Below are 24,001 nucleotides of genomic sequence, written 5' to 3' on the forward strand. Positions count from 1 at the left end.
TTAGTGAGTGGATTTTAGATCATTTAAAAAAATAAGACAAGTTAGTTATTTATGGCCTGCAGACTACATGGAAATATTCTAGTTAAGAATAAACTCAATATTACTATAAAAAGGCTAATTTTGTATTGGAGTTGTGCTTTCTCCTTTTTTGGTAAGTAACTAAATCAGAAGAGAAAAAGAAGATAACTCCATGAAATACATGTTGCATCATCGAATAAATTGGTTTTTACACAAATCCAAGTAAAGTATATTGTAAAACTGTTGCAATTTAACAAAAGCACATATTTATAAACGCATGCCAGTAGGTTTGTGATAATGGTAACTCTATGTGCCATAGACCTATCATGAAGTACTGTGAGAGACACTGAGGTGATAAATTTATATGGAAAATCTGCTTACGACTTTACTTCGCCTTGTGTATGTTCTACTAATTTATAACAATTTTAATCACGCTGTGCTTATTTTGCTTACTGTTTAAATAACGGATAAGCATTTTGCCAATGAAAAAAGTTGTCTTATCTCATAGCATCGATTATAACATTGCAACAATAGTATTATAATGGGGTGTTTTGGTAATAAGCTGCAATTGATATCACCTGTTGATCCATCTGTGATGAGCAATCTAGCTTCAACAATTATCAGCTGTACTCCGGAGTCTTACATAATTATTCTAACCGGTCTTCAAAATTACGCAATCAGTTTGGTTTAGATCAACCAATTGCTTGAACAATGACCTTTATTTGATTGTGTGCAGCCTTTATTTTATTACTTTTTGTTATCTTATAACTTGTAACACTACATTATTCGAATGACGCAAATCAAGAATAATAATATTCAAGTTAAAATGACTAGTTCTTAATTTCAAACCAAAATTTTTTTAACACTCAAGTCCCTTTTTTTCACTTACAACCACAATCATAAATGTGAAATCATAAGGTATTTTTTAAGATGACGACAAAACTTCACCGGTGGCTCCTACTGTTTTTGACATCTGCCAGACTGTATGCCCTGAGATAGGTGAATACTTGGGTAATGATGAGTTATTTAAATTTAAACATATATTCCTGGTTAATAAAAAGTGTTGGAAGCACTAGTTATTAGAGAATACTGACATCACAGACATATATCACAGTTTATTAGTTCATAAAATATAATATGTAATTTCTAAAACACTAGAAATAAAATTTATTAAAATCAAGTAGTAATAAATATGGCTTAAAAGTAAGCAAGGAATGTAGATATCAAAATATAATTTAATTAAATATGAAAAAAGGTTCAGTAGAAATGAATCATGTCTGCTTACTGGCACACAGTTGGCTCAGTATAAGACAGAACCTGAGATCATGTCTGCTTACTGGCACACAGTTGGCTCAGTATAAGACAGAACCTGAGATCATGTCTGCTTACTGGCACACAGTTGGCTCAGTATAAGACAGAACCTGAGATCATGTCTGCTTACTGGCACACAGTTGGCTCAGTATAAGACAGAACCTGAGATCATGTCTGCTTACTGGCACACAGTTGGCTCAGTATAAGACAGAACCTGAGATCATGTCTGCTTACTGGCACACAGTTGGCTCAGTATAAGACAGAACCTGGGATCATGTCTGCTTACTGGCACACAGTTGGCTCAGTATAAGACAGAACCTGAGATCATGTCTGCTTACTGGCACACAGTTGGCTCAGTATAAGACAGAACCTGAGATCATGTCTGCTTACTGGCACACAGTTGGCTCAGTATAAGACAGAACCTGAGACATATTACGTACAAGCAACAATGTGTTAGACTTGACAGTATCATAATATTTGGTGATCTTGTCCACTGCGGCCTGGTTACAGACGGCACCAACCAGCAGTCGTTCCAACACACCAACCGAGTATGACAGAGACGATATTGCAGGAGTACAGTACTTGGGTCCTTTTTTGTAAAGGTTAGTAGCGGAGCAATACTCCAGGAGATCGTGCGTAGCCAAGATCTGTTGCAGTACTTGGTTCATGTACCTTCGGAGTGATTGAACGCCACCTGCTGACTGAAACCTGAGTCCATGCTGCAAATAAAATGAAAACCAACAAAATCAGCAATGCTAATTATTGATCAAAATGCTAATTATGACACATAAGATGTCAATGACCTAATGCTGTTTGCCAGTACCAAGTTGCAATCTAGCTAGATACATGTAGGACGCACATGATGAGCAGGTTTGACAGGCATGATGAGCAGGTTTGACAGGCATGATGAGCAGGTTTGACAGGCATGATGAGCAAGTGTGACAGACATGATGAGCAGGTGTGACAGACATGATGAGCAGGTGTGACAGACATGATGAGCAGGTGTGACAGACATGATGAGCAGGTGTGACAGACATGATGAGCAGGTGTGACGGACATGATGAGCAGGTGTGACAGACATGATGAGCAGGTGTGACAGACATGATGAGCAGGTGTGACAGACATGATGAGCAGGTATGACAGACATGATGAGCAGGTGTGACAGACATGATGAGCAGGTGTGACAGGCATGATGAGCAGGTGTGACAGGCATGGAGATCAGGTGTGACAGACATGAAGATCAGGTGTGACAGACATGATGAGCAGGTGTGACAGACATGATGAGCAGGTGTGACAGACATGATGAGCAGGTGTGACAGGCATGAAGACCAGGTGTGACAGGCATGAAGACCAGGTGTGACAGGCATGATGAGCAGGTGTGACAGACATGATGAGCAGGTGTGACAGACATGATGAGCAGGTGTGACAGACATGATGAGCAGGTGTGACAGACATGATGAGCAGGTGTGACAGACATGATGAGCAGGTGTGACAGGCATGAAGACCAGGTGTGACAGACATGATGAGCAGGTGTGACAGTCATGATGAGCAGGTGTGACAGACATGATGAGCAGATGTGACAGACATGATGAGCAAGTTTTAATAAAAAAAACAATCCAAAGGAGATGTCAGCGACATAATTGAATTATTTTATGCACGGTGATAATTAAATGCTAACAGGATCTCAAATGTGACAATGCCTCTACTCACTTATTCCTTGACTTTAAAACAACAAAGGCATGCGAAACCTTGTCTCAGTAAGGACAGCGTTTCAGTAAGACAGTTACGCAGAAAGACAGGCAGTACATTACACTGCAAAGGAAATATTAATGTACATCAAGGTAAATCTAAGGGCAAGCAACTTACCTTAATAGTAGAGAGGAATTTCCGAACAGAAGAGTGAAGTTCAGTCTGCTTGTACCCTGACTTATAAAGTCGATGAAAACATGCCTCCTTGTAGAAGTGCGACCTCCGGTCAGAAGGGCAGTGTGAGAACTCCTTAGTCTGAAATGAAAATACCATTTATCAAGAATGCCCTAAAAAGCTTTAGCGAGTTAGCGAAGAAGCAAAACTGGCAAAGATAGATTAGATTCGAAATTTCATGACCCTCTTCCGTATCAATTTAAGACACATTTACACCAGAACATTTATCGGAGTTGCTTCCACTTTGACAAGGTCGTCTTGGTGTAAAACAAAAACTGGCAGTTAAAATGGCTTTGTCCCGGTCTCCAGCAAAAAGATTGGTAGAATGCTGCATACTCGGTTTGTTCAAATTTGATGGCCGTTATTGACATAATACAACACGGATTTGACCAATAGCGCCGGACAATACAATAGCAGTATATTGTTCTCCCAAAAACTCAGTTGATGCACTTATACAAAGATGATTTAAAAACAATTCTAATTACTACAATTATTACTATTACTACAATTACTACGCGTACAGGCGCATGGCACAAAGCGACACTTTTTTGTATTTACGCTGATAGGCATTCACAATAGAAGATGGAATTAGTGTAAAGTCTGAAAAAAATGTATTTCAAATCATAAACAGACTACAAGCCTTTTAAGCTCCAACTTTCTCGACACAAACAAAACTTTGACAAACCGTCCTGGTGTGTGGGTACCTCTAAATAATGAGTTCATATACGTAAAGGAATTAAGCACTAATTAATTTCTAGAGTGAGACATAAGAGCGATATTTCTCGAAAGTTTATATATCTTACCTCCGCCACCATTTCCTGTCCTTTGCAGTCATGCAAATACTGGGTTCCTGTATATGGCTTACAGCACTTCCAACAGAAGGCTGTGTTACACTTGAAGCACACCATAAGCACGCATCCACCATCCTTCTCCATTATTGTTTGGCATTTCGGACATCTTTTGGTGGAAACTACTAACATTGATGCCTCGAATCTGTCTATCTTTTCAATGCCTGAAACAAACAATAGAGGAATGAGCTTAATACTAGTTGCCAGTACACAGAAGTCATTTTCTGCCCTTGATAGCCAGGTGTAAATGACTTGATATCAAAAAAATAAGAATGCCAGACGCAGTCTGCAAGTCTGCGCTTTTTAGTTCTGTCACATCGCCATATATCATAGAAATACACCTTGAGCTTCAATTCATAAAAATAACATGCAAAAGATGGATATCACGAAGTCGATTTGAAAAACAAACAATCATGCAATACCTGTAGAACACTGTAGAACTCACCGACTATGTATGGTCGACATCAATCGGCAAATAACATAGTTTTCAGTTGACAAAGTTTAAGAATTTCAAAATTTAGACTTACCATCTTTCTTGAGTTTCTCCTTGTATTTATTCGCCTGATCACAAGTGAGAGGCCAATGAGGTTCCTTGAGGCATCGGAAGCAGCACTTAGTTCCACATGCACAGCTAGCCGTGATTGGCTCATCTTTTTCTGCTAGCTCGTCACCGCAATGAAGCACTCTACCACAGCTGCAAATAACAATACTAGCTATAAATAAAGACTACAACTGTGTATAACAACATTAGGAAGTAAAATTGGACTATGATAAATGAAACAGCAATCTATTAGAAGAGTTGTCTAATCTTTCAAGGGGAGAAAACTAAATATAAACACTCACCCTTTAGTTGGACACCAGACTGCCTGCTTAGTCCTGAAGAGTGAATACTCAGCGACATGCATTTCATGAAGGCAGTAGGTAGAAAATTCGAGCATTGACATAAGAAATACAGAGTCCACTTCCTTCTTGCACTCATACTCGGGACAAGTGATGTGTACGAGTCCAGATTTTACAGCGGTGATCAAATGTACAGACCAGCAGTCATTACAAAAGTAATGATGACAAGATAACAAGGCCGAGTGCAGGGCCTTATCATTGAGCTCTTCAAAGCATATTCCACACTGCAGTGCACAACTCATTGACCTCTGCAGTTGTGTTGGTATGTATAGCAACTCGTTTTTACCATTCTACAAAGGGAGAAGTCATAGGAAGATTATTTATAGCTATGCAGCACCCGAAAAAACATTATATGGGCATGAAATAAAGGATTCAATGCAAGAGACAAAATTGGTAAAGTTTACAGAGATAATGCAGCTAATCAGGAACAAGTTTACTAGTGGCTCCTATCAACTACTAACATCGAAAACCCTAAACAGCTGTCAAGTGAAGCAGTCATTTTTATCCCAACTCTACCTGGTAGTTCTTCAGGTTAAACTCAGTGGGTTTGTGCTGATCACTAACTGTCTGTTGAGCAATCTCAGACAAGTTTGCTGAGCTGACATTCCAAGAGACCTCTCCACGCTGAATTGACTTCTTGAGAAGCCGAAATGAACAAGTAGCATTGGACTTTCTAGAAAATACAAAAACAAGGGGATATTAACCGACTCTCCAAATCCAAAGGTATCATAGAAAGCTTTTCATCAATGGCATGTTTAAAAAATGGGATTGGTAAGTCATATGGTAATACCGTTTTGCACCAACATTTGTCCAATGAGAGAGAACGATGGATTTGAGGGTGATCAGATCATAGATGTTGTCCTCCTTGATATTGCGAACTTTAGTTGACTCCACATCTATGCAACTTCCAGTGCAGAAGAGCCTGAAAATTGTATACAACAAATAAGCATTTGCGTACTTACGACTAGTTATCAGCAGTAGCAACTTGTGACAAGTTATCAGCAGTAGCAACTTGCGACCAGTTGTCAGCAGTGGCCAATCCAGAAATGCCAATTATAAATAGAGTCGGACTATGAGAAAGTAGTCGGCTAAAGAGCTGAGACACAATTTTCAAACAAATTGTGAGTCAAACCTGTATTTGTCATATTTCATTCCCTCAGCCCTGAGCACCATGACCATATAGAGCCTTTCATTTCTAGCAGTAGCTTCCAGATCAGCGGAGAGGTCTATTGTGAAAATGCGGGGTGTGCTGTAGGCCTCTCTGTACTTATCACCAAAATTCAGCAGTAGCGTTGCCATGTCAACATCGTTTGATTTGATCAAGATGTCCGAATATTCTGGAATGAATGGGTTAATAAGAGTAGATCCCGTGCTAGCCTGAGTTCGAGTTGAAGAAACAATTGGAACTACAGGCTGGTCAATGAAGATGATCTTGGCCTTTTTATCGGATTCAGTGGATGAGTCAGAGCTTATCCCCGAGCAACTGCTGTTACCAGAGTCAGTGCTTTCCCCACTACTGCAAATAGAAATTCAGTTACACTGCACTTCAAGCTCATATCTAATAAATAACCACAGATAAAGTAATTTTGTTTGTTTGAAAACAACATGCTTTTAGGAACAAAAAAATTATTTCGTATAAAATCCATCATCTCTAAAGTAAAAATACGACATACCACTTCCTAGTTCGGTGTCTTTTCTGACATGTGGAAGTGCTAATCAAATCAGCCAGGGACGCAGTGATTGGCAAAGAAAGAGAATTCTCATGAGTCTCGGCAGCATGACCATCATCATCCGAGTAGGGAAACATTTCATCATCAGAATACACTGGTCTAGAGAGAAACCTCTTGCCACACCCCGTAGTGTCATTGTGACCTTTTTCCTTGCACTTGAAAAGACCTGGAAAATGCCCCTATGAATGAGTGAAATGAGAAACTAAAAGCGTAAATTAAAGCCATTGGCATAATAAAATTTGAAATCGTACATTACCTTTTGTGAAACTGTTTTTGAGTAATCTTCCATCTGTTGGAGCACCATAGATGACATGACATTCATAGCTAGGCAGGAGACTATCCGCAAGATCCTCTGCAGATTCCAAAACAACACGTTAATAAAATCTGATTTTTTACTCTTATAAATATTTCGCTGTCTGAGTGGTGACAACTTCTCATGAAAAACTAATATAATTGCTGACCAAGGTGACTTCATGTACATACCTGTAGCATTATCCATGTTTTTCATTTTTTTGCGCTTGCGCCTTTCGGCTTTACTAAGATGATCTTCTAGCCTATGGCCCTGTGTAACTGATCTGACACTCATTTCCTTTTTAGAAACTGATTTGCGCACTTTACCCTTGTTGCTGTAATAGGAGTCGCAAGTCTCCCAACGATAACTGATTGTGTCAGTTGATGGCATCAGAGTGTGCTCCATTAAAGTTATCTGAGCATAATAAATCCTAGTGTGAGCAAAAAGGATGGACCAAAATTCAAATTGAAGCTCATGTCACGTTCCTAATTCGAAGAGACTGCTTAATATGAAAACTAAATTTACCTTAACATCAGGATTATCTTGTTCTTCTTCTATTTTGCTTTTGAATTGCTCGGGAAGTTCCCATCTTCGTCGTTTATTTAGCGAAAGTTCAACCCTCTGATATGGGTTAGATGGAATATAAGAAGAAACCTCTGCAACAGCATTTCTAGCATTTGATGAATCATTTCCAACATCACTGTTTACAACTAAGCAGCTGTATTTCTGATATTGGCGAACTGTTGAGTTGCTCGAATAGTTTCGAATTGTGTTGCCCGTATAACGGCCTTTTTTATTCTTCTTCTGCACCATGATGCAACTACAATCACAAACCATGCGTTGGTTATCGCTCAATAAAGAAAGCCGCTTCATGCACAAATCATTATGCACAAATTACAACAAACACTGACTTGCAGTCAAAATTCTCCTTACATACCTTGTAAAAAACTGTTGGTTGCAACTCACAAATTCCCAAGATTCTGAAAATAATCCCACGAGCCGATATGCACGGAAAGGAGCGCTATGTAGAAAAGTCGGCTAAAAAGCTTTTCTCTTGCTTTGAAGAGACTTTGCCGCGGGGACAATGCTTGCAAAGCTCCCAATCACAGCTATGACGCAGAAACGCAATCGTGCCTGCTTTATACTCCATTTCGATTATCAATTATTGCACCAGAGAATGTCAGATAACTGCTGTCAGCAATTCGATTTATACGACCGATGGTGAAATCACAGCCTGGGTGGTTATACGTGCTGGGGGTCTTGAAGGTATTCGTAGGAAGATGTACTGTGATGAATCTGAGTCTAATAATCCAGCGATCGTCCAATAACAGCGCCATGCAGATCAAAGCCTTCAGTCCGATTCAGATACATGTACACTAGCGGACATTAAATACCTATGTTGGTTATGATTATCATCATTAATTTAGTATCAGATCTTCTTTTTTAAAGGCAAATATTTTGACAACATACAAATAAAACATTTATAGTTGTACAATAACATGGGAAGCGTAATCTAGTACTTAAGATTAATTGAGCGGCTCAAAATGACAAAGAAGGCAACTCCAAATACATGTATATGGAGATGAGTGCACAACTTCAAAAACTTAGATTTAGTAAAAAAGAATAATTTATAATTTAATTCAGCCTCAACTCGTGCCTATTCTACCATAAAAATGTGTTGCAGTACATTGAAATTCTGTAGAAATAACTTTGAGTAACCAAAAACTAAGATCTGTTCTGACATATTAATAGCATTACTGAAATTTGAAAAAGTCCAAATTGATTAATAGGCCTATTGACTTTGATTGACAAATTAAATTGATTAATTTGATTGCCATGAACATGTAGTTTTAACACAACCAACTCAGTTTTACACAATGGTCTTGTACAAACTAATCAAAGAGTTGCTTGGTTTGCACAAGGCTAGTCGGTAGATCTTCCTAAAATGTCAACTCTGCTGAAGACTTATCTTCTTTTCCTTGTAGAGAACAAGCCTGTACTAGCTTGCTCTGTTGTAGTATTTACAGAACTGGCATAATACTCATTAGAATTACAACATGTTGATTTTACAGTTTTAAGGTCGTATAAAATAGGTGATCAGATTTATCTTATGACAAGAAAAAAAAGGCAGTAGTTAGAACAATAAAATGTAGCAATAGTAGGAATATATACAAGATTATATTATAGTTATATAATACATGTAGGTTATATTATGTTAGTTATTATTTTTATGAACTATTTATTGAAGCCTCTTTTTGCAGGTAGATGTTTTGATAACATAAAAACAAAACATTTAAAATAAAAACAGAATATTTACAGCAATATAATAACATAAGATATGTAATTAACTATTTGAGACTAATTAAATTGCTAAAAAATGAAAAAGAAGGCAACTCTGAATCTGCGAAGATCAGTGTAACTTTTAAAACTTGTGTGTAGCAAAAATATTATACTTTGTAATTTAACGCAGCCATAACTTGTGCCTAAAATTATGTTAGTTAGTAATTATGTATTTTGTTAGTAAAAAATACCAAAAAACGTTTTTGCAAGCATATTGTATTATTAAATAAAATATAAACTGTAAAACACCCATAATGCCTTATAGGAATGAGCAATTTGTGTTCAGTTTGAAATTACGTACGCCAAAAAGTTCATGAAAGGATTACTCCGAATAAATTTGTGTGGAATAATATAACACAAATAAATTGTTACTACATGTAAATGCCTATGTCTGAAGGCTAAAATTAGACTGTTTATGAGTTTTGATTGTGGTAAGTTGATTGTTAATCGATTGTTGATTGTTTATAATATGGTCTGTATAATTTCTGTCTGTGTCAACATCATCGGTATCAACTATTATCCTTTATCTGTAGCAAATTGATTATGTTGTTTAGTTAATTGAACTGATCACTCTCTTGTATAAACTCAAGCAGATGTTGATAGCCGTGAAGGTCAAGGTCTATTTTCTTCCTTAGGTTGGTGTAATTGCGACATCTGTAAAAAAACAATGGTTTACAGTTTTGTGTTCCTCCAGGCATGAGCATTTTGGAGTTATTATTAAATTGAGTCAATATAGGCGGTATTGTTAGGTTTTGTTGTCTATAAACAGCATGATTAGAATTGATATTATTTTGTCTCCTTGGTCGACTGAGGGTTTTCTCCAGGTGGTCTGCTTTTAGATTACATGTATTTAATAATCCTGCCAAGCAGTTCTTGTTATCAGATGAGTTCTCCCTTGCCGTTTCTCATCATTTATTAGTTGTTTTTGTCAAGTGTGCTTTCAAAAATCACTTTCTGACAGCATTAAATAGCATTAAGCAACAACACAAAAATATTTGTAAAGACATTTTTAATTTTGACGCATAAATTGAAGAAAAAAAACAAGAATGTTTGACTAAATCTAACTTTTTCATCTGCAGCGCTAGCCTTACAGCCTTATAGTCTGTTTGAGGCTACAAATTATACTTCAATTATACTTAATTATACTTTAAAATGAGGCTATGTATTCAGGTTGTGTATTCAGGATGACAGCATGGCCATGCATGACAGTCATGCATGAGCTGTCACATGTCTGAGCTGAAAATTGATTTATCTTCATCTATAGCTAATCTACACTGGTAAATTGACCATACAGCTTATTATAATCCCATGAAAAGTGACCACTGTGACCCAAGTTTAGCTATTTGAAATCATTTGACAAATCAAGGAAATTCTTTTTAAACCTGTATAAATCATCGCAGAATTTTAAAATTTGGGAATGACAGACTAGTCGGAAAAGCACAATTTAAAAATTTTTGTTACAAGTGCTGCGTCGACTTATCGGTGAATGGTGGTACAATGAACTATATATTTGAGTTATAATATATAGTAATGTCATATGCTTCTGTCATGTGGCGACAACACTTGGTAGTGTACACACGTTTTAGCAGAGAAATACACCACCAGGACTGGTCTTTTTATAGGCTACCGTGGGTGGTCCTAAGTTCTAACGCGTATCACAGGCTTCTTCTGGAACTGTCCGATTAACCCGAAGAGATGCATTTTGCAACACTGTCCAGTCTGACAGAGCAAGGTAGTCATTTCACCTGTCCAATATGCGAAAGACAAAGGTGGATCTTTAATGTGCCCACGTTGTCAGTGTAGTACACAGGGCCTCCAAGTTATGGTATAGATCCAAAAGATCCAGCAATTTAGAGTTGAAAGCTTGCTGAGAGCTTTTTGTCAGATTGGTATTAAGGGCTCGAACCATCAACCCCATGGTTGATAAGTCAGAGACGCTACCACCAGGCCCACCTGACACCCCTAATAGTTGAGTTGTAATACTGTCATTGGGTACCACCCTGACACCCTTTAAGTTATAATACTCTCTATTTATTGAATCGGGAATGTTAACTCCAAAGAAAAGATCACTTTGAGACATAATTATGATACTCTGTAGGATCCAGTTGCTGTTTTCATTATAAGATGAGTAAGATTGCGATAACTTTCCATTTGTGCCGAAAATAAGTCACGAAATAAAACTTTTCAATGACATCTGGTAATTGTTTCATGGTTGCTTTGAGCCAAAATCTTCGGGTGATATTTTGCAAAGTACTTTTGGGCGTTCTAATGTGTTTTTTTAATGATTATAATGTAGACATGAATAAACAGATTATACTTGCGCTAGTGTGCAAAAAGTATTATGTGACTTTGCCATGTACTAGCTCATATATAGATAACCATTCTTCTGTCTAGAATTTGCATTTAAAATCAAATGGGCTGGACTTGAACTTTTCTTCCAGGTCGAAATTTTGTAAGCAACCATTATACTCTGCTAAGCTCCATCCATGTCCTATTTAATTCAAAGTCAAACCAGAAAATAGGCACTTTCTGTCACTCTTTGTAACAATAGATACAAGCTAGAAAACTACCAGCCTACTCTATCTTTCTTGCTCTTTCCCTCCTTCTCTCTCTCCCTCTCTCCTTCTCTATCTCCTTCTCTATCTCCCTCTCTCTTTCGCTCTCTCCCTCTCTCTCTCTATCCCTCTCCCTCTCTCTCGCTCTCCCTCTCTCTCTCCCTCTCTCTCTCCTTCTCTCTCTTTCGCTCTCTCCCTCACTCTGTTTCTCCTTCTCTCTCTTTCGCTCTCTCCTCTCTCTTTTGCTCTCCCCCACTCTGTTTCTCCTCCTCTCTTCTTTCTCACAAAAAGTGCACCTGCCTAAAAAACAGGGCACACTTACTAACACAAATAGCTGAGCTTGACAATAGCCTATTATATGGCTCGAACCAAAATTCCATTATGTATCAGCAAGTCACTCGCACCAAAGAGTCATTCGTGACAGCAATCTAACCAGATACACGAAAAGGCAGACACAACATTTATCAATTGTATTAGCATAGACACATTTATTGCTCTTACTGCCTCGCCTGTAGCCTTGATAATTTTCTCTTGTCAAACCCAGGAAAAGTCGTATATTCTTACGAGCCTAACCAGTTTATTTCGAATTGTCTTCTCTTTTACAAAGAATATTAGTTCTCTTCAGAGTATGGTGTGTCCTAGACAAAAGTATCTATCTAATATCATATATAAGCTATGCTACTGATGATACAAATATGCCTGCAATACATTTTACAACATCTCCTTTTAGAGTGCGAGCCAATCATATATACTAGAAGTTTCACTGTCATACAGCCCACGACCAAATTGATATCGGAAAAAAGAAAGGGTACTGATGGTTGAGAAATGCAATATTAGCAGTCAAATGGCACTGCAGTGCAATAGGATAACTGCAATGGTAGCTGTAATGTACTGGGTGTTATTATGTACAATAAACAGCAATAATGAAAGGAAAAGATTATATGTTTATATCTCTACCCCGCAATAGGAGAAATGCAATATTAGAAGTAAAATGCACTCACATTATTAGAATAACCAATATTATTAATATAGTAATACAGTAATAATAGAAAACCAATGCACAATTTTGTTTACATTTCAAAACGTCATAGCTAACAATATCAAGAAGTTGTGATATTTATATAGATTTTTAGAAAATCTATATAACAAAACTATTTAGAAAAAATAATAACAGTAACATACTGCCCAACATTGGTCACTATATACTTTGATCTTGTAAATTCAAATGCTTATTCTTATAATTAAATCTTAAAAAATCGAATAATTATTATTATAATTAAATATTGTAATAATCCCATAAGAATCGTTAGAAACAATCTCATCGCTATTTCCATTACTTTCAATGCTTTGGACATCAGTTGGAATACCAAAGTACTCCTAAGTGTCCAAAATGTCAGTTGCTTTGAAATTGGCAAAAAAGAAACAATAACTTTTCAGTACTTCTGCGTTAATTACAGAAACCTTCGGCAATTCGACAATGCTATAGACTGGTGAATTGTGCACATTTCTTTTTTGTGAAATGCGCACGACTTAATGGTTCTATTCTCTGCCGCTCGGCGTTTCGTTTGCCGGTCTTAATTTTGATAAAAGAAGGCTTGTCAAGTTTTAATAACGATTTCAGGCCGAAATAATCTGTCTATTTATGTATAATCCGATCAGATGGGTAAGGTTTAGGAAGTTTTCTACAAATAATAAAGACTTAGTAACATATTTAAATAAGTTTATATGTGTTTTGTATTGTTATTATACTTAAACGACTCCATTGAAAAATGGTTAAATTCGTTGATGAGATTTCGGTACAAGAGTTTGCGACGGCCGTTAATGAATAATTTTCATGAGTTGTGTGCACATATGCATTTATCATAAATCTCCAAAACAATTGCTTCGCTCGTGTTTGGTCATGGGACAAACAAATATAACTAACAAATTTTTTGGAAATAATGAAACAAAATACATGACGAATATTTGAAGTGTTTATTATAGTGTAGAATTTGCACGGGGTCTAATTACTATATTGATATTTGCATTTTTTTGGAACAAAACTGGAAAGAGTTTGTTTAAAATCACAAGATTTGTCAGCAGCTGTCTCTTTATAAACTACTCCAATGGTTATTAGCAAGTGGTGTGAAAATGTACATGAGTGGAGAGAGATATTGGTCTGTTGACCGCTGTTGCTTTATAATACTGTTGGTCACGAGGTAAGTCGGACACAGAGGTAAATTCGTATTCTGTCGCTAACTTCACAAATTATTTACATGCAAATTGAGCCTTTTTGTTGAAGTTTGGGAATAGTTTAACAGCATGGACTGAGAAGTTAGATTTACTGTAATTGCCATAATATATTGAAGTTTTTGAACCATTTCTGCGCCAGGAAACTTGACCAAATTCTGGATGAACTGTTTTGACCAAATAAATAGGTTTGAACTTTGGATTCATACAACTTGGTGATTATTTTTAAAGCCCAGTTTATTAGCAGGATCATGCTAACTCAGCATTATTGCTTTATCTGAGTTAATATGATGAAGTTTATTGATTTAGAACAGTTGTTAAGTTCAATTTAATATAAGATTACAAATACATTGATAACTGCTTTATATCACTGTAGCCTACGGCAAACTGCAGACTAATTATTGAAGGAGAACAGAATAAATATTGTTGTTTTATGCCGGGCACCCTGCTACTGATCGATTAAAAAAATTCTTTTTATGTATACCGCAATATATATATAGCGTATATACCGCAATATATATATTTACCACACTATATCGCTATATATATTTCTTAATGTTTGTATGTGTTTCTGTGTATTCGTGTATCTGTCGCTATGTATGTCCAGCTATATCTATTAAAATCTTCGAATTAAAACTCCGCGTCCTGTTGAATTTGAACTCAAAAAGAATGCATCTACAAGTTTTGTAACCACGAGCTCTACCACTGAGCTACACAAGGCATATTGATCACAGACGTTATCTTATATACTTATATATCTTTAGCGTATGCACACGCTAAATGATGTATTACTTGAAACTCTATGAATTCTATTAACTCTATGAAACACAAAGCTTTTTTCATTTTCGTTAATTTCTATTTTCGACTTTTTGTAAGGTTCAATTGCTAAATCGCGGAGAAGGTCAATATTATTATTAGTATAGTCAAGGTATTATCTCTGTAGGAATGGCCTCTACATTCTCTCCGTTCGGTCAGACAAAGACAGTACGATATCTCATTTTTACATTTGTACAAGTATCGAGAGGTACCAGTATCGGCGTATTCAAAGCTTTGATGGATAGCTTCTGGTGGAACAGTAACCTTTTTCATACACACACTTCTATGCAAGAATTGTTATTATTAATTGTACATATTCAGGATTTTTATTTTGTTTTCTCAGTTTTTATTAATTGGATGTATCATTACCGAATCATCTTTTATTTTAATCCTAGCAAAACTGACTTAATTTAGCTATTACTTGCTAATTATTTACATCTACATTTACATTCTACATTCACATTTACATCTAAACCTTTTTATAGCCGTTTTATTATTTTAATCTGTTTGACGTGCAGGAAACACATTTTTCATGATATAAAATTTAAAAGTTAGAATGTTGTTATATGTTGAATACAAATAAATTTTCTGACCAAAGACGTTTTTCTTACCCGAGCGACGCCGAGTAGCACAGCTAGTATATATATATATAAGAAAGTTGTTATAGATATATATTTTAATTGATAAGCAGGAGGGTACCCAGTATAAAAAATATATAAGAAAGTTAATATATATGTTATATATATGTAATTACATTTTTTCTTGGTATAAATATACCAAGAAGAAAGTTATTGTTTCAAAAGTACAAAGCAAAAGATGTCTTCAATGGGCAAAACAACATAAAGATCGAGCAATTGGCCAATGGTGATATTTAGCGACGCGCTCAAATTTTTTACTCAAAATCATTGCAGCAAATTTATGTTCAGAGAAAAGCTGGCAAAGCTCACAAACCAGAGTGCTTGCTACCCACTGTTAAACATCCCTCTCATTTATGATCTTGGGATGTTTTTTCATGAAATGTGCTGGCCGCCTTCACAACTGTGAGAAAAAAATGACCCAAATAAAGTACTTGAAAGCATTGGAAGACAAGCTTCTAAAGCCAGTCAGAGACATGTATCAGACAGACAACAGTGAATAGGTTTACCAGCGGAACAACAGTCCATGCCACACTGCAAAAGTTGTAAAAGATTGGTTCCCAAGGAAAGGGCTGAGACTACTTCCATGGCCTGCTCAATCACCAGCCCAATTAAGAATTTGTGGCGCTAGATAAATCTGTTAGTCAGTCAAAACAAGTCTAGTAACAAAACAGAGCTAATAGAAGCAATTATCCAGGCATGGTTTAGAGCAGGAGTAGCCAAACCTTTCTGCTAACTGGCTAAATTTTAGAAATCAAGCATTCAGGTAGGCCATAATTTTTTCGTTTTTGTAACCACATGTACATGTATTTTTTCATGAAACAATAGTAAGACGAGTAATGAACAGTCAGTCAGCAAAATTTATTCTACTTTCAAACAGAATATAAATTACTATAAATGATGCATATACACTAAAATACATCAAAAATGTCTAAGTATACATACCCTATTGTAATGCACACAAAGTACACACTTACACAAACAATTGTAATCCCTAGGATGGAATTGGGTTTTAGAACTCAAAATTTTGTGTTGGCTGGTTTCATCTAGGTACAATTATGTTAACCTCATTGATTGATGAAGGGGTTCTTGCATGACGACAGATCATTGGGTAAATTTGATAAAATTCATCTTGACTTAACGCAAAATTTAATTTGATTTAATTTGTCACTTTTATTATAAAACATATAATTCCTTCAGAAACACAAACCAAAAGGTTAGAAACTGGTTGTAGATGCAAACCTATCAGAATTGGAGCTATATTGTAATTTAGGTAAAACTTGTGCTTTGACTTGAGCTTAAAAAAGTTTATCTTGTCTTAGATTATATAATTAGTGGCATCACGGAAAGGGAATTTTGTCTTCTTTCAAATGGCATATAAAACAGCAATAAATTTCAGAACTAAAGTTATTTTTGTTTACTTATGTTGCGGTCTCTCCATTAGATATTATATAAAATGGTCGATTTGTTTGGAAACTGTCGCTTTTGTTTTCTGCTCTGGTCACAGGACTTTCCTCTCTACTTGGCAGTGCTCTTCCTTAAAATTGATTACCGTAGTACATGTACTCGCCTCACAGAGTCATTAAAGGCTGACTTGCAACAAAATTCACATTACAGTTATTTGGTATCAAAAAATTCGCCATGTCTTACTCTGTTGTGTGGTAGGTGCCAAATATGTGGAAATGTGATTAAAAGCTCTTAAAAGCTCAAAAACAAAAAGCTGCCGTAGATTGGAATCTCTTGATTTCGATGACGTTGGTCATTTCGATGACGATGAATTTGGTTATTGTCTTGCCACGTGATGTTCTCGCGTGAATTGAAAGGCCAATACAAAGCTCAATATCAAACTTATCGTAGCAATAGTTTAGGACAAACACTTCGAGTTTTACCTAAGACCCCGTATCAAATATAAATGCTCGCTACTTTACAGTTTCAGCTTGGCCATTCCGTCCGACAGTTCAACATACGTGTACATGTCCGAGTTGCGATCATAAAAAATGTCAAATTCTGAGGAGTTAAGACCCTGGCGTTTCGAGCCTGAGGCTCTATCTGAAGAAGATCCTCAACAGAATCAAACCTCCCAGCAAGTAAGCACTGCCACTAGCCAGCTCTTATGTGCCAAGCTAGCTAGTAGTAATAGTTTTAGCTTGAGAGTGATAGAACGAATATTATTATTATATACATGTATATGATTTTAATGACGATAATTATCGCTTCATATTGCGAAAAAATAATTACAGATTTTTCTCGAATGACAACATTAACAATTTTAATATTTAAATCTAATGCTGCACTGATATACTGTTGGATAACATCGACCTGATGTGTTAGCTATGGTTGCATAGACATATCTGTTCATTTCTTTAGGAGCTAATACCAGCGGCTACAGAGTGGTGTGTCTGCAAGCACTGTCAAGACATGCCATCTCTTCCTGAATGTTTGTGCTGCCATGATGCTGAGTTTGTGCATCGTCTCCATGACCGCGGGGAGCATGAATGCTTGTGTATGCATCCTAGTGTGGACGAACTTGTGGCGCCTGGACCCCTTGAGTTGGGGTAGAATAATTATCTGCGATATCATAGTGAGTTGGATTTTCATTTAATGCCAACAACACCAAAGCTATGCTAATGTGTCAAGCATTATCTACAATTCTTGTGTTACACATTTAATGCATCGGTTGAACACACATATTCTGAACTCGCGGAACACAATGAGAACTGTTATATTTGGCTTGTACACTTACTACAGTATAGAGTGTATTAGTTTTATGATTTTATTTTATAAAGATCGAAATTATTTTGATGATCAGCAATTATTGTTTTTTCAATAATTGTTTTGGTAGATAATCTATTCCCATTTGGAGAGCCATCGCCAAATGCAAACTTCGACAAAGTGCTGGGGCCTAGTAACCGATGGTAAACGGTGAAACCAATATGCGTTCCTCTTTGTATTTGTTTTTATTTTATAAAATCAGTGATGGCAGATTTATGCACATTAATCATGTGATTTCAAATATGGAAGCAATGTAACAGCAATTTACTAACAAAAATTAGTTTGTTAGCTACATGGTGTAAAGTCACCATGTGGCTTAGCCTGAATAAAAGTAAAATAATAAAATGACAATACAATAAAAATGAGTACCACCTACATGTATGATATAGAGTTGATCTAGAATTCTCAATCAAAGTCGTTGAGTCTCTTCATCACCATAGCAGAAGCCCTTGAACACATAGTCTGCAAACTCTTCTTCATCATCTGTTGATGGGAAAAGAGCCCGAATCTTAGACACCAAGCAGGCAGGTAGAGGCCGCCGCTCATCGCGACGAATTTGTGGCATAAGCCAAAACACAAGCTTGCGGTATGCACATAACCTTTGTAACAACATCCGTTGTAATGGACCTCACTCTCAGGCTGTGGGAAATTAGATCGGACTGGCATCGCTTGAAGCCTTCCAGCTCCATGGCGTTAGAGCTGATGGTCTTCGTTGACTGCAAAGTAAAAAAAGTTATGACCAACAATCACTTTCACATTATTTGAATGAATTATTTAGCTAGATCAGCAACTTCATGTTTATGTATTAATAACTACTAAAAAATATGGGTTTTTATTAGGCTGTGAAGTAAAAACTGTCAAAGTTTTACCTTGACAAGATGGCTGCTGACTATTAAACCGCAGCTCTGATCCATCATAGTGTAAGCCCCGTATAGTGCGCAATGCCCCGGACTATCGCATCTACCGTCACCTGCCAAATCAAGCTCCCAATCGATTGCTGCCATCGATCCCTCGTTATGCAGGGTGTACTGCTCAGCAATACACTGTAAAATATTGTAAAACTTCATTATACAAGATTAATTTGTATCATTATCATTAGTCTAAGAATGTAGAATCCTCTTCCCCCTTTTTGTGCTATATTATGATGAAGAATCAGAATTTTAAATTATAATATATTTCGCTTGAAGAATGACATATTTTCATTTCAAGAAAAAAATTGTTTCTAAATGTTGTTATTCAATTAGTTTGCCAAGCTTTTACTCACATTTTCCAAGTTTATGGGTAAATATTAACACTCACACCATGTAAGTATTCTCTTTGTTGGTAGAGGCAAATGCTGTGGCTTGGTGTCACGATGTTCAGGAGCGACAGAAAACGGAGGTTCTGCGTATGGCATCCGCCAGAAAAGAGTGATGCAGCTGCCAGCTGGGGGTTGATGACGTGAGCTCTGTTCACCCTGGCAGTTGTTTCCCAAGTGTACGATTGGTGACAGGAGGCACACGTAACCTTGAACTCTATCCATCCGCCTTCTCGCACCATCGTGAATGAGCAGGGGAGGGCGCAGGCGTGGCAGTGAAATAGTCGCTGGAGTACTGTCACACTTACTATTATTTTCTCCACTTTGAAGGAGGATTCGGGTCTGAAATCACAACACAAAAGATGACTTGCAATAAGATTTGTACCACATCATTTCCTGTTATTATATCATATTTGCTTGATCAGAAAAAGAATAAATTTATAGCTATGCAATCATGACACAGATTTTACAAAACCTTATCAGAATCCATGATATTGTAAACATAAAAATGTGAGTAATAACTCTATGGATATTCTTTATATTTTGTCAAGTTTGGTTAAGTTCAGCTCTATCTTACATGTAATTGGAGAGCGTTTGACGCTGGCCAACATAGCGCTCAAACTCTTCCCAGTCTTCAGTGGTTGGCACAAACTCTTCATCTAATACTAATAATAATCATCTAATAATACTAATATCCTATTAACGATGATACCAGAAAATGACAATAACTATTTTATATAACATATCTATAAGTGAGTGGGGTTAAGAAATTTGGCAAAATTAATCGTGAAACTTATAACATTATTTTATCAATTATAGATTAATATATTACGTTTTACAGATAGATATGCAGTATGAAATAGTTTTGTTATTATAATAAGAATAATACACATAATTAAAAAGATAAAATACTAATAATATCATATTACAATTAAATGACATTAATATTGTAATATTAAATATAGATTAATACAGTAGGATTAGGAGAATACTAGAAAATAACCTGAGTTACTACTACATATACAAGTGGTTCATAAAATGAATTACTCACGTGCTTTGGTGACATGTGGAGTATTCAAACAGGTTAGAAAACATGTCGTCTTTGAAATGGCGAAAACAAAGGTAAGAGTAAGCAGGTGAATAAATAAAGTTTGTCACATCCAGCTTCACCCAGTTGCTCCACGCCCGGTGAAGGTCTGGTCTTTTCTCTGCTCTTGGCCAAGAAAAAAGTTGGTTCTCAGCTTGCCAGCTGCACAAACACGATGTGGCGCGTTAGAGATTATGACGAATTGAAATTAACAAGTTTAATACGAGAAAGCGTATCTGTTATATGCGATAGATCAAACTTGAACTGAAACTAACATTATCTGATCATGTGACTTACAATTCTCGCCATATGGCGCGAACAACTTCTACAGCATTTTTCGACCATCATAGCGGACCAAAAGGCTCATCATTTTTATCAGAGGATGATATGCAATCGTTCAAGCTAAGTTTAAAAAATTAAACATATTTTTATGCTATGTTTTGAGATATCAGTGCTCGAAGTTGCAGCATTACGATGCCGATAAAATAGACACGTAAGAACAATGGACATGGTTTTTATTGCAAGCGTGAAGTATATTTGTGAAAATAGTTCGACGAATAAGGATGCATGAAAGTGTAAACATTAACCATCTCCCACTCATATGTCACATTTTAGCCGTTTTGGAAAACGAATCCAAACTAGGGCGGTCTCGTGTGGCTGCGATTTTCTGTTCGTTTTTGAGCTTTTAAGAGCTTTTAATCACATTCCCACATATTTGGCACCTACAACACAACAGAGTAAGACATGGCAAATCTGTTGATACCAAATAACTGTAATGTGAATTTTATTGCAAGTCAACCTTTAAACTAATTGTCATTTGACCAAATGGTGTATTGGACGAATCGGTTATAGTCTAAATGTTTTTGAACGATTTTTCCATGAGACCAAATGAGGTTTGGACTAATCGTCGTTAGACTAATTGTACCAAATCTGTTATGGATGTGTGGGTGTAGAAAGCTCTGGCATTGTTGATTTATGGTGGAGCAGTTGTCGTAGCTAGTTTTCTGTCCAGCCAGTTTTAGGCAGCAGACAAGGAGTATCTTATTTTCTTATGCAACTGCTAAGTGCTTGTTTAAACATCTAGCCTTAGGCTCCTTTGTTTCTCAAAAGATTTGCCGTTCTTAGGTTTTCTACAACTACAACCTAATTATACAACCAAATTGTGTTTTCTTCATACCCAATTATTTGAAATAAGCAAATAAAAGTGTATGTGATCCTATCTATGCCGGTTGTCATCTTTAACCTTTAAAAATAAAATGTTCAGAATTTAACATACATAATCATTCAAAAACATAATTTTACAGCTTTTGGTTTGCATACTGGAAATCAGGACAAAATGAGAATTAATTTAATATATAATTTATGGCTATTGACTAAAACCACAATGAGTGCCAATATTGTAAATGAGAGTTTTTGTTCTCCAGCGAAGGGGTCCAGTTTATTCCGCTCACCACTGCATGTTTATTTATACTTAATCAAAAACCAAAATAGATCCAAGTAGTTTTTATAGTTTGTTCTCCGCTTTTTGGGCTCAATTCTAAATTTTAGGCAGACTGTTCCAATTGAATGCCTGATTTGGATGAATGTCTAAATCAAATTTGATAACAGGGAAATATTTAGCTCATTACTCACAATCGAGGGGAAGGAACAGCATCAGTAAATTACTCTATCAAAAAAAAACCTGGCTATCATGCATGACCCAGACCTACTGGCATCATTTTATTGGCTGAGGAAAAATTGCGCCACCATTAGGTCAATTCAAACGCCAATTGCGATGTGAAATGATAGGTACCAATACCGTAACACAGCATGAGCAATGCAAAATAACTCAGCAAATGCACAGGGTGTTTGTTATAAGTTATCCAAAGCAAAATGAAAACAACAAGTTCCAAGTGACAATTTAAAACTACCGAAACTGGATATAACGATCTGCTTTAAACACTTCAGAATATTTACTAGCCCATTGAGTGTGTCTATGTGCAATGCACTCACTAATAATAATGATATGATCATTATTATTAGTGAGTGGATTTTAGATCATTTAAAGAAACAAGACAAGTTAGTTATTTATGGCCTACAGACTACATGAAAATATTCTAGTTAGGATTAAACTCGACATTACCATGAGAAAGGCTAATTTTGTATTGGAGTTGTGCTTTCTCCCCTTTTGATAAGTCACTAAATCAAATGAGAAAAAGAAGATAACTCCATGAAATACATACTGCATCATCGAATTAATTGTTTTTTTTTTACATAAATCTAAGTACAGCATATTGTAAAACTGTTGCAATTTAACGAAAGCACATATTTATTGGAACATGTTAGTAGTTTTGTGATTATAGTAACTCTATGTGCCATAGACTTATCTGGAAGTACTGTGAGAGACACTGAGGTGATAATTATATATAGGAAATCTGTTTTCCAAGCAGCAACTCACTTCGCCTTGTGTATGTTTCACTAACTTACAACAGTTTTAATCACGCTGTGCTTATTTTGCTTACTGTTCAAATAATGGATAAACATTTTGCCAATGAAAAAAAATTGTCTTATAATACAGCATAAATTATAACATTGCAACTATATAATGGGGTGTTTTGGTAATAAGTTGCAATTGATATCACCTGTTGATCCATCCGTGATGAGCAATCTAGCTTCAACAATTATCAGCTGTACTCTGGAGTTTTACCTAATTATTCTAACAGGTCTTCAAAAATATGCAATCAGTTTTGTTTAGATCAACAAAATGCTTGAACAATGACCTTCTTTATTTGGTTGAGTGCAGCATTTATTTTATTACTAATTGTTATCTTATAACCTGTAACACAACATTATTCGAATGACGCAAATCAAGAATAATGATATTCAAGTCAAAATGACTAGATCTTAATTTCAAGTCAAAACTTTTTAAAAACTCGAGTCCCTTTTTTTCACTTATAACCACAATCATAAATGTGAACTCATTTGGTCTTTTTTGACCATATGAAACAAGAAAGATGACCAGAAAACTTCCTAAAACTACTCTTTCTGACATCAGCCAGACTGTATGCCCTGAGACAGGTGAATACTTGGGTAATGATGAGTTATTTAAATGTAAACATATATTCCTGGTTAACGAAGTGTTGGAAGCACTAGCTATTAGAGAATACTGATATCACAGACATATATCACTGTTTATTAGTTCATAAAATATACCTATCATGTAATTTCTAAAACATTAGAAAATAAAATTTATTAAAATCAAGTAGTAA

General features: G+C 36.0%; 1 protein-coding gene across 1 annotated transcript; it reads right to left on the reverse strand.

Annotated features, from left to right (window-relative positions):
- Window positions 1–1,113: 1,113 nt before the first annotated feature.
- On the reverse strand, window positions 1,114–8,106 carry LOC137401687 (uncharacterized). Its single transcript, XM_068088146.1, has 14 exons — window positions 7,960–8,106; window positions 7,548–7,842; window positions 7,214–7,436; window positions 6,987–7,082; window positions 6,674–6,896; window positions 6,133–6,516; window positions 5,791–5,922; window positions 5,517–5,673; window positions 4,944–5,290; window positions 4,628–4,794; window positions 4,056–4,264; window positions 3,196–3,333; window positions 1,752–2,048; window positions 1,114–1,335 (listed from the first exon to the last, which is right to left on the reverse strand). The coding sequence occupies exons 2-14, from the start codon at window positions 7,833–7,835 to the stop codon at window positions 1,300–1,302; spliced, it is 2,697 nt and encodes an 898-aa protein (XP_067944247.1). The 5' UTR covers window positions 7,836–7,842; window positions 7,960–8,106; the 3' UTR covers window positions 1,114–1,299.
- Between the last annotated feature and the right edge of the window lie 15,895 nt (window positions 8,107–24,001).

This window comes from Watersipora subatra, chromosome 8 (assembly GCF_963576615.1).
Source record: "Watersipora subatra chromosome 8, tzWatSuba1.1, whole genome shotgun sequence".
Lineage (NCBI taxonomy): Eukaryota > Metazoa > Bryozoa > Gymnolaemata > Cheilostomatida > Watersiporidae > Watersipora > Watersipora subatra.

Coding starts and splice junctions, on each gene's coding strand:
- LOC137401687 (XM_068088146.1), bottom strand. CDS start 7,835: ATGGTGCAGAAGAAGAATAAAAAAGGCCGTTATACGGGCAACACAATT. Junction 5,674..5,790: donor ACAAATGTTGGTGCAAAACG/GTATTACCATAT, acceptor TGTATTTTCTAG/AAAGTCCAATGCTACTTGTT. Junction 4,795..4,943: donor GTCTGGTGTCCAACTAAAGG/GTGAGTGTTTAT, acceptor TGTTATTTGCAG/CTGTGGTAGAGTGCTTCATT.